Source organism: Lepisosteus oculatus, chromosome 11, assembly GCF_040954835.1.
Source record: "Lepisosteus oculatus isolate fLepOcu1 chromosome 11, fLepOcu1.hap2, whole genome shotgun sequence".
NCBI lineage: Eukaryota > Metazoa > Chordata > Actinopteri > Semionotiformes > Lepisosteidae > Lepisosteus > Lepisosteus oculatus.
In genome coordinates, this window is record NC_090706.1 from 12437954 (window position 1) to 12450016 (window position 12063).

The following is a 12063-nucleotide window of genomic DNA, read 5'->3' on the forward strand; positions in this document are numbered from 1 at the left end:
TTTTCTTTTACAACATATAAACTCATTTGAATTTTTTGAATACACGGCAAAAAGGAAATAGAGATTTACAGTGATAAACAATTCCTAATTTGTCTCTGTTCATGACCCTGGGTTATCATATTTTTCACATGACACAATTTCCAAATAAGGCAATGCCGGACCTGAGGACAAAAGTGACTAATTTGTAACAATTTTCAGCAAGGAATGTTTTAATACGGAGGACAGGGCTTAGACTCAAATGTTATATTAGCATATCCCTGTCTGTGCTGACTTTTTAAAAGGGAAAGCTTTGAACAGGTTCGAAATTAATGTTTCCCATCCCAGAAAAAAAAAAGATCAAAACAAGCTCCTTCACCTGAACCAAAATGACCTCTGACAAACACAAAGGCTTGCCAGTTACTGAGAGTGAGAACCTGCCGAAAAGTACCTCATCTCAAGCTTTATGAAATGAATCATGCTTTAATAAGCAGATGTCTTTCTCCATAAGCCAGCAAAGCTTTCCTCACTAACCTCTGATGCAAGTGTGTCAATTCGGGTTTGTTCAGCTACAGTTTCCAGATGCTGACGTCAGTTTAAAGTTCCAGGTGTGTTTCAGTTAGATCGCTGAAGCTGTTCTTGGCTTCTCCTAGTAACAAACACAGGTCTGGCTGCAGTTAAAGAAGTTCATGAAGATAGTTTTATGTCTGCCCCCTAGCTAAAGCATCCAATTTAACGATTGTCATACGTGATATGATATTCTGGATGTAGATGTAGTTATTAACACTGGTAAGGGAAAAAACAGCAAAATCTTGAAACTCGGACAAAAATGTGAAATGAATTCGTTCTATCCTGTTAGGAAATAAAAACTGATGACTGACAAATGTTTTCATTCCTGTTTATCCATAAAGATGTGGTAAAACTAAAGATTATATACTTAGTTTCCAAAATAACAAAACCACTTGTATAACAGCAGGACTTATTCATAGCACATTTATCAACTATAATGCACACACTATGAATAGCTAATTTAGTTTATAAAACATCATAAAACATAACCTGCCATGTAAAATGACAGTTACATCTTCTTCTGTAACTTATTACCAGTTCTGTATCATCTGTATGAGCTCAAGTATTTATGGTAATAAACGGGATACAGTATATCTGTTATCAGTCAGCTGCTGGTAATCGTATTTGAGTTTCATTAAAAATAGTTCACAGCAAAAACCTCAAAACATTAAATGTAAAGCATATGTCTGAGAACAATTACAAATAATTTTGTGCCAAAAGCAATGTATTCAAATTACTTACAGACCACAGTTTTTGGGTTTAGTGCATCAGAACCAGGAACGAAGAGAAAATTAAGCTAACAGTTTACATGTGTTCTTTCACAAAATCTGGTCCTGCATGGCTTTCTGTTTAAAAACAGCATTTTCCCCAATACTCAAAATCAATTGTTCTGTAAAGCATTAATTGCTCACTCCATAAATATACACCAGAAAGCAAGCATAATTCAGAAGAAGTCTAGGATTTTTTTCTCTCTCCTATCTTAAAATCATTGATGGCCTTTCTTATCTCCAAGCACTTCATCCATTTCCTCAGATGTGACCCTAATCCTCCAGTGTGTATCGACTAATTAGGAGTCATGTTAAATTTGTGAAAAATAACAATTCTGATAATCTGAGAACATCCGCACTGTGAAAAGTTGTTTTTATTCATTAAGTACTTTAAACAACTTCTGTTAAGTAAGAAGAAAAAAACATCTAGAGGATAATTTAGATTGCTTCAAGCTTTTGTGCAAAACAGTGTTTACTCTGAAGCAGATGTTATCCCCTTTTAATATCAAACCCCATCCTGACCAAGTAAGGCTTTGATATTGTACAGAAGTACCACTTGAAGCTAGAACTACAGAAAACAACTGATCATGACAAACATCTTATGAAAGGAGCACTGTGAAACATCCATCCATTTTCTAAACACTTTAACCAATACTGGGACAAGGGGCCTATCCTGGCAGGCAAGGGGTACAAGGCAGGATAGACCCTGAATGGCACACCAGCCCATCGCAGGTTAAGCCGACGCAAACACAGACGTGGGTGGAGCCAATTTTTTCAGAAGCCGATTAAATCTACCCGTGTGTCTTTAAGCTGTGGGAGGAAACTGGAGCACCCAAAGAAAACCCAAGAGAAAGTGGGGACACATGCAAACATACAACTCCATTTTGAGCTACTGTGACACTATTCAGTAACAATGATAAAAGGCACCCAGGGTGTGCTACTCTGTAGGAGACAAGCTAAAAAGGCAAGTGCTTGTTTTTCTTTGGAAGCACACAGAAGACATCACTTGATCACTGATCGTCTGGATTACAAAAAATGTTACTCATTGAGCTAATGTTTCTTATCTAAAATATAGAAAATCTTCTTGGCCAGGTATTGATTTATTAAGCTGGGTTTTCTGGACTACAGCAAGTGAAGTCATTTTGCCTTGCTGACCCGGCACTCAGAACTCAATTCCCCTGGCTTACAGGTTTGTCTGTGAAGTATGCTTCTTTCACTGAAACAGTGAATCAATAGAAACTTTATGTTTCGCCTACAGGGAACATAAACGAGTCACACAGGCAGACAGTGACTCACATGTCACCAGGCTTCTAAATTGCAAGACTGCCAGACCCTGATTCTGCTTACTTTTAGGTGTGAAGTGGAAGGTTAATTAATTATCCATTAACTTGTCAAAGATCCTAGTGAAAACAGCTGTTCTTAACAGTTACACTTTAACAGGTTTAAAAATGTACTTCAGCAGCCAGCCTGTATCAAGATCCTCCTGAGCAAGCAGGAAATCTCCATGTACTGTAATTCCAAACAAAAAACTGCCAACTGTCACTTATTTCATATTATCATTCCAATTATTGTATTATACTCTCATACTGAGAAATCTTTCAGCTTTACTGAAAGCATGGAAAGCAATTCCAGCACATTTATAAAGAAACTTTTAGAAATATTTACTGAAATAGGCTCTGGCTCCACAGCGACCCTGAATTCCATTAAACAGATACAAAAGAGATGGAAAGATTGTGTATTTTTAAGTTTTCTTTCGACAACCACACTAACTGCTGCAAATAATAAAGTGTGATTGTTTTGTGCAAAACATCTCAACAATGTAACAATAAGTAAATGTAAAACTAATCGCATTCTAAAAAGATAACATTACTCTGCGTTAAGACTACTAATAATTTAGGGTAGAAGTCCTATATTATAACATCCTTTAGCTCCCTCTAGTGGTTCACATGAAGACTGCAAGAAAAACGTTTTTTTTCTAGTTACGCTGATGAATTTAACATCGTAAATCACTATTACAAGCCTGTGGCTTGTTAACCGTTTAAAAGCAAACAGAAGGCGTGGAAATTGCGGTGCTCAAATTGGTTCAAAACGTACAAGGTAAATCCTTGACTTTAAAGCCAATTTCATAACAGACCAGTTAGAGGAACTGAACCGCTTCAGGCCCAAAGACAAAAAACTGTGAGCAGACCCGATTCAAGCATAGTTATAGGGCACGATAACTACTTCCTCCAATTTGACGAAACTTCTGTTGATCGGATTTTTCTTGTTCTCCACAATAAGCTTGCCTTGTCTTTATTCTTATGTACTGAAGTTTGGTGCATCCTGATTCTGCAACTGATCACCTTTGTTATTGAAGTGCAAAAGTAAAACCTGTTGGATTCTGTATTATCTAGCTAGTCAGAGAATCAATGGTTCCAGTGTTTTACACACAGACCAGCATTCATGTGACAATTTCAGAACAAATTCAGTTTTGCAGTTTTAATCTTGTTACTTTTTTGGTTTTGTGGTTTTTACATTTCTGTCCCAAGTCTGGCTGGGACCCTGTGTAGCACATTCGGAAGTTGGTCTCAGACTGAGAACAGTGTTGAGCCTCCTTGTGCTCTGATCCAACTGGATAAAATACACCCAGATATAGAAGAAATGCTAGATTCTATATACTAAACTACACAACAAGCAAAATGACTTAAACACCTCCTTAAGGAGATAAATGCTGCAGGGTTCTTCAAACACACTCGTTTTGTAATAAAACTGAAAGCTTATGACATTTCATATTTTTATTTTTCTTACAAATGTTAAACTCTTAATTGTACAAAAAACTCCAAAGAAAAAATAACATTGCATGTAGATTAAGGAACAATTACACAACAAAAAAAATAAAATTAGAATTGCAGGTCTAAACTGCAGCAGCCAAATAATTTTGATGAAAACTAGGTGTTCATGATGTGGGAACAATTTTGAAACAAAAACTCTCCCATTCTACATGCTTTATGCGTCTTCCCACAATGCAGTTACTTTGGGACCCAAGTCTGTGCTGAAGCTTTGGCACATACAGAACTATGTACCTCACAATCCTTCCTCCTGCATTATCAATAAAAAAAATACAAGGGCCATTTACACAATGCACTTGTACTGTAAAAAAAACAGGAATTTATCATTGGAAACAGTAGCTAGGAGAAGGTAGTCGAAACATTTGCTCCATTACTTTGTGAACATTTTTCACACTATAGCTTCTGACAATGCCTGTGAATCCAAGACACGGTATGCCTTCGCTGTACGTCCACTATAACATGCGACTGGTCTGGAACCCTTCAATAGTCCTGTCAAAGAGCAAGAGAAATAAAGAATAAGCTGGATAGCTTTCCAATTACCAAAGATCAGCTGGTAAATGTACTAACAGCTCACAAATGTAATGAGAATTCAACCTGGATGTTTTTTTTTAACATAACTACAAAATGTGATGCATCTTATCCTGCAAGGAAAGAAAGATCACTTTTAGCTGAATATTTTTAATTTTACTTGGATAGGTTTCATGAAGTTTTGAACTACTGTGAAACAAGACTAATTGCAGCTAAGTTTTCACACTACATAGGTTTTAATTCTTCAAACTGAAGATAAAGCAAAAGGAAAACTGATAACTTACAGCTCTCGGTTTCTTATTCATCTTCAGATCAATTCTAGAACGAAAAGAAGTTTTAAATATTTTAATCTATGAAATAAAGCAGAGTATGGCTGGTCAGCACAAAAAAAATGAGCACCTCGCTCACCTTTTACGCATATCAACAAGGCTAACAATGAAAACCATGCGTTTGGGATGGACAGGTATAAAGTGTGTGAAGAAATGGCCTGATTCAAGACAGCTGGGATGAAGCCTGTTTCTTAAACACTGCACATTATGGAAACTCAGCAGTCAGCAGAAAAACAATCAAAGCTAATTTTCAAAATTATTTTTCCATGTTTGCTGCAGAACAATTTCACACCTCAAGGCATTTGTTACTCAGAGCATACCCACTAAAATGTAAACACTACGTTGAGATCTGTAGGAAGCATTCACTGGAAAATTCACCATGAGGTGCATGAATGCATGAGAGATATACCCCATGGGATGGCCCTTTCCTGATCTCAGAATTTTATAGTAACTCTTGAAAACTGAGCTCCAGAACACAAAGCAAATGCCACAATATCTGAATGCTAAGAGGAAATGTTGTGCTTGGTGATTTATATTTTATGATATTGCACTCCCTACCCCCTTTAATGGAAATGATCTTTTCAACAATATATTGAGCAACAAAAGAAACTACTAGTAATTTCTACAAACTCACAATCTTTTTTGTAGCATATGCACTAAACAGACCTAGCACAGGTAAATTCATTAAGTGGGTTAACTTTTGTGATCAAATGATACTGCAAGACGATGTACTGTGAATATCACCAGCTAGAGGCATATTTGACCACTGTTGAAAGCAGCACAAGTTACATATCTGTGACTCATGCTTCCTACCATTCAGATGCATTCTCTTCTCTTGCATTACACTCTCAGTAGTCCCAATCATCTAGCAGAACCTGGACGAACATGCATCTTTTCACTGGTTTCTGAGCCCTAGATCCCACACATTTCTGCTCACCACATAAACGTTCAATGGAGTTCAAGTCTGACATTAGCAGGGTACCCTGTATAAGAGTGCAATTCACAAGAAAGTCATTATTACACTAGCAGCATGAGGATGTGTGAGGTCCCAGAACCTGATCACTGTAGTGCCATGCAGTCAGGCTGCAATCTGTCACTACCGGTATAACTCTGTAACAACAATCTTGTCTGGATCATCACACTAAGGCATCACCATCGCCTTTGACAATGTGTTTCGACCTGTGGTCTCCTCACGGTGACATATCATTGATAGGTAGCATTTGGCTCTAAATGTCTTAAGAGGTTAGAAGCTGTTTGCTGTGATCATCCAAAAAGGCAAATAACCACATGCTGATGGAGTGACTGTCCAGGTCCACACAAATCAGTGAAACAAAGGTAGTGATTTTCACCAGACTTGCCAGGCTTAAATCAATTAATCGCCTCTGTCATCAACTCTCACTAACGGGAAAATGTATTATACTTACAGAATTGTAAACTACCTGTTTATCAAGGTCATTGTTAAAACAATCACCAAAACAACTCTATCTGAAGTATGGATACTTTATTTTTCTAAAAATACAGAAGGAAAAAGTTTCTTTTGATGCTCAGTATACAATTGGCAATTATAACTTTCTCACCTTTCCTTAGTAGAGGGCTACTCAAAACAAAGGGCCCATCAATCATCTCCACAACAGGAATTCTAAACAACCAAAATATTAATTGCTGAATGAATCCTGCTGATTACTAATTAAGGAGCTGGTTCTAGTAAAGTTCTGTAATAGTTCAAGTAGACTTTCATTAGCAGTTAGCTGAATTTTTTTCAGAAGTGTGCAAGTGTCAGCACTGCATGAAAAGCTGCATCACACAAAGCATTTATATATTGCTGGCTTTCAACTATTTTTCTTTCAGAAGCAGACTAAAATAAATTCTCCCTTCACAATGTTTAAGAAAAAGGGTATGCTGTCTACAGTAATGTATGCACAATAACTTGAACAGTGGGATGGCTTCACAAAGACAAAAACTACACTACACAAGAACCACAGCACAAGGAGATTAAAATTCGAACTTACTCAAAGTCATAATCAAACATGCCAGACGGGCTGAAAGGCAGCATTAAGAAGGGAAAAAGCAGTATACAATTAATACACTATTAATTGTTTGGTTGACCTGGTAACGCTTCCGCAAGATTCATTTCTAGAGTTTCGGATAAGAGAAACAAAAGGTATTTAAGTTAAGGATCACTAGTAAGTCGTTAATTTATTTGTTAAATCATCTCCTCAACTGTATACTGTAACAACAATGTACATCTATGTATTTATCATATTCACTGGCCAAAATATTATGAACCCCTAGTTAAAGGAGTATGCACTTGGTCTCAGGACATGCATGGCTATACCCACTGGCCAGGGCAATGCCCAGATGTAAAAAGGGCTGGTGCATTATAATCCCACGCTTCAGTCTGACAATCCTGGCTGAAGGCAAAGCAGGTGAAGAATGGGATACCGGACAAGATCAGAATACATGCCATGTCTTGTTCAAGCAGATTTTAATGTTAGCAGGGTTCACACAGCAGAGTTGAATGCCTGGTGGATGGCATTGTTTGGGGGTTCCTAATACTTTGACCCATGTGCGTTTTTGTTCAGAACCTTTGCCAGTACTTATACGTCAAATTATTTCAGCAAGTAATTCAACATTCAACTAATCCTCTGACTGCTTACAGTAGGGGTGAAGGTCATGTCTTGCTGCAAATAATTTTAAGAACATATAAAATTTACATGAAAAAAAGACTTCGCAATTTTGGTTTTGAAGCATTCATAGAACACACTGAATACTACGTTTTCAAACGTAAAAAATAAATATGCTCAAATTATTGCCAAATGTCTGTGACAAAGTTAAAGTCTGCGCTTTCTAAACAATTAAATAATTCTGACAGAAAGTTTTAGCTCTTTCTCCACACTCTCCCTGCATGACCTTTGCGAAACCGGTCTCACTGTGCAAAAGCTCCATTACAATGATCACATTAACTGTAGCTTAAGTGAAACAAAAGTTTTAACACATCACAAGTGGATACCTGTGCCGGTTTTTGTTTTTCCTCTTCTTGTGGTTGCCATGGTGACTGCCAGAAGAGGACGAGGCAGCCTTCTGGGGCTTCATCCCCTGCAAGGGCCCATCCATATCCTCCGTGTCCTCCTGGCTGGGCTCGTTCTCCTGGTTCTGGAAATCCGGGGAATTGTCACTCTCCGTTCCACTGCCTGGCTCCCCTGATGGGAGAAAATTAAGGAAATCCTTACTGTGAAGCAGCAATGCACATCACCACACCACAGGGGCTCCCATGACATTTACAGGGCAAGACAAATTCCTCTGGAACCCGGAAAAGAGCTTCACAGAATTACTGCTGGCTGGTCTGACAGAAATCAAATAGGAACGATCTAGACTTATCTAACTTGTAGCTGTGCATTTTGTGTTAATGAAAATGACAAATATCCTTGATGTCTACCGAGTCGTGTTTACAGATAGGAATGATGACTGTGAAGAGCACAAGGACAGAAATATAATGCCTACTTTTTTCTATAAGTTGGTCCTGTATTCCTCCTAGAGCACTAACCGCCTGGAAAAGAAACAGGGACAACAAACGTTAAAAGCATGAAATGTTAAGAACTCAAACAAATTCCATCACTTTATTTCACAAGAGGCTTAACATCTCGTCAATATATGAAGTATGTTCCATCTACGTTTAAAGAAACCTGACGAGTTTGCTAACTTCATATGAAATACAAGCGTTTAACTTACTGCGACGGATGTGACAGATGATTTGCTAAAGAGCCGCTCTGCTTCTTTGAACTTTCTGTTCCTTCTGTCATTTTTGCTGTTGGAATTTCTGCAACAGAGGTTAAAAGGTATTAAAAAAGTGACGCAAAGCCAAGCTTAGCACAAAATCGCTATCGGAAGAAAGACTTGAACCGATCTTACTTCTGGTTGGTTAGGTACCGATCCCATCCTCTTATGATGTTGCCATACATTTGAGTGTCTTCCAGGTAGCTGCCTTCAAACGCATAGATTTGTCTCTCCAGGTTCGCCAGCGTCTCCTGCAGGATCGGGGCGGGAAATGAGCGCCAGCTAATGTGCGTCTTACAATTCCACAGCAACCCTCCAGCGGGGCAATATAAGCTAAGGGCTACTGAAATCCACGCAATGTCGTTATATTTGGGGTTGGGTGTAAGCAGAAGATAACATTCCTCGGGAGAAGGGTTTCCTCTCTCGTCTAGCGTGTTTGATTGTTAGCAGGCTGTTGATCCGACCTCATCCTGTCGTTTATTGAAAGAATCCAAGGTATCGGGTTTGACAACGCGACTAGAGAGCCATTCAATGTTGCATAATTCTAAAAAGATCTGGAATTTCTCATGTAACAAGATTCCTCGTCGTTCATTCGTCTGTGACATGATGCATTAGTCGCTATGAAGTGCTATTTCATTTATGCACCAAGGTAACTAGTTTACATTGAGGTAAATGCCGTGTTATACTTAAAATTGTCAGGATGATGCGATATCAAATGATGCCGACCTCATTACCACACACACCAAGCAAAGCTGCTATATCCGATGCTAACATCACCTTACTATGTATCGTAACAACTAAATTCCCAAATTGAATGCTTGAAGTCATCGTTTAATCTGCTGAAAGCCGTTAATTATTTCTTAAACAAGCCTACATCCAAAGCACAGAACCGAGACTTGAGTCCCCTTCCTTCACGCCAGGAACTAACATTAGCGGTGTAGAAAAGGCCTCTAAGCCTTACAATAAACGGATTTTCCTAAATCTGCTAACCGGAGTGCACGGCCTCTACACCCGGCACTTCTTTGGCACAAGACGGAGCTGCTATTCACTAAGGTCGGTTACGTACGTTCCTCAAACGAACGCAATACAAGTGCAGCAACATACGCCTGTAAACATGACGTTTTGCTTAGAACACTCTAGCAAAATTACACATTTACCCAGATCAATGGCGACTCGAAAAACGGTTTAAAAGACGGTAATGTAAAAAAAAGGATTTACCGCGAGCTCCTGTTTCCTCTTCACCAGCTCCGACAGCTCCCTGCGTGTATCTGGAATCTGCGGAGGAGTTACTTTGGTGTGCATCGCCATGTTGGATTTTCGGAGCGGATAGGAGAAACAAAGCGCGTAACGGCAGCAAAACGCCCGACACTACCTGTGCTGTGACGAATTAACCACAAGGGGGCGTTCCACCTGCGAACACGTGAGTATCTACGTCAGATCTGGCTGATGGTCACACCTTCGATTAAGAGAAAACCATTCATTATTCCTGCACCCGCAGATATTTACATTAAAAACTATCACTAAACGGTAGAATATTATCATTACAAACAGTTAACAAAATAAAATGACTAAAATGTTTTTTCATCTTTCCCTTTATTCATTTTCATCCAAATCGCATTGTTCTTAATTCTCAGCTGAAAGCGTGATTTCCTTTATGGTCTTTATTCACGTCAGGTTCTTTTCATGACTGCTTTGTATACTCTTTATACAGTATTTCATTTTGTCTGAAACTATTCATAGATTGTTCTTGCAGATTAAAAATAGCCTAAAATTCATTTACATTTATTCTTCTTGAGAATACGTGATTGTTCCTTCTCCTTACCTAATGTAAATCTCATATGTAGTATCTCAATCTGGATGACTGCTAAGAAATAAATACATATACAATCAGACGTCAAGTCTCAATAGTTCTTCTCAATGTTGTATTTAAGACTCAATGTCACAGGTAAGTTTCACACTTGGGAAGAGCAGAAACTTTCACCTGTGAGTGCATTTATACTCTTTTTTTACTTATTCCTATAATGCTACATTGCTCAGTCAAAGACTACCCACCCAGTAAAAATACCTTTATCATGCTGGAATTCTGGAAATCTATGTTTCAAGTGTAAAGATACCAAGATTTTCTAATGGCAAATGCATTATTTATTAAATTTTTGCTTTTTAGGTAGTTTTGGCATATATTACGAAACTTGTTATTTGAGAATCGTAAAAAAAAAGTTTGGGAAGTAAGATAGGAATACACATAAAAGATAAAACAGTAAGATCAAAATGTTCGTGAGGGTTAAGTACCTTGAATTTTCTGTATACAGTAGATGTAAAAATTGGGTCAACACTTAATAGCTCTTGTAAACCAACCCCTAAACTGACCTGAAACGCATGCTTGTATCAAAACCATCCATTCCACAGATTGAAAATGTACCTAAAGAAGACACATTATTGAAGAATACAAGTCTCCAATGGCCTTTTTCAGTGGTTTGGTTTGGTTAAGACTCATATTTTTTGGTTTGGGAAACATTTTCAAATCTGATGACTGAAGGGCTTTAAGAACAAATTGCAGGATTGCTTTGTTGAAACCCCAGCTAGGGTTAGGGTTAGCATTCCCACACGTCTTAGACAGTGAAAATTTGCTCATTTAAGCACTTTTTTTTCAGAGACTTTGGGCTTCTTATATTGTATAATGGCCAGTTCTGTGGCCGTAGTCCAATAGTGGAGCAGGGTGCGGAGGAACACAGTTGGGAAGGAGCAGGCCTGTGCTAGTTGGGCCCTGATGCCATTTTTGACTGTCTGATTCAGTCGTTCACCCCACTGATTGCCGTTGGGTTGTATAAGGCCCTTACGAGTGTGTCGTATGTCCTGGTCAGCCAAACTCAGTGGACACAAATGGCGGCCCATTGTCGTTGGTGATGTTGGTTGGAAAACCAGAGTGGGCAGAGGGGGAATCCAGGAAGTCAATGACTGCCTGAGTGGTGACCGATCTAGTGGAGGCCACTTCCAGTCATTTCAAGAGCAAATTAGAAACCATGATGAAGAAACTGTGATGGGGAAAGACACCATGCAGCTCCCCACAGATGTCCAGCTGGAGAAGATCCCAGGGCTCGGATGGCCAGTCTGGGGGCTGGAGAGGATGTGGTGCGGGGCTCTCTGTTTTCCTACTTCCTACTGTCCCAGGAGGAAGGCTTCACAGTACCTGACAAGTGTTTCGATGTCTCTGTCATTTCCTGGCCACAAAACCAGATCCAGACACTGCTGTTTGACTTTGACTATTCCCAAGTGGCCCTCGTGTGCCATCTG

At 38.8% G+C, this 12063-nt stretch overlaps 1 protein-coding gene across 2 annotated transcripts; it reads right to left on the reverse strand.

Moving 5' to 3' along the window:
* Positions 1–4069: 4069 nt before the first annotated feature.
* meaf6 (MYST/Esa1-associated factor 6) lies at positions 4070–10155 on the reverse strand. 2 transcript variants are annotated; one of them, XM_006631521.3, is made up of 8 exons: positions 9991–10155; positions 8908–9023; positions 8728–8815; positions 8500–8545; positions 8009–8198; positions 7008–7037; positions 4954–4987; positions 4070–4630 (listed from the first exon to the last, which is right to left on the reverse strand). In XM_006631521.3, exons 1-8 carry the CDS (start codon positions 10078–10080, stop codon positions 4622–4624), a joined length of 603 nt encoding a protein of 200 aa, XP_006631584.1. In that variant the 5' UTR covers positions 10081–10155; the 3' UTR covers positions 4070–4621. The 2 variants fall into 2 exon arrangements, with proteins under 2 accessions (XP_006631584.1, XP_015204772.1); XM_015349286.2 differs by lacking the exon at positions 7008–7037.
* Between the last annotated feature and the right edge of the window lie 1908 nt (positions 10156–12063).

What these genes read in the sequence shown, in the direction of transcription:
- meaf6 (XM_006631521.3), bottom strand. Translation starts at nt 10,080, where the DNA reads ATGGCGATGCACACCAAAGTAACTCCTCCGCAGATTCCAGATACACGC. An exon ending in CGGTACCTAACCAACCAGAA is followed by an intron (nt 8,816 to 8,907) that starts GTAAGATCGGTT and finishes CCTCTGTTGCAG; the next exon opens with AAATTCCAACAGCAAAAATG. An exon ending in AAAAACAAAAACCGGCACAG is followed by an intron (nt 7,038 to 8,008) that starts GTATCCACTTGT and finishes GCTGCCTTTCAG; the next exon opens with CCCGTCTGGCATGTTTGATT.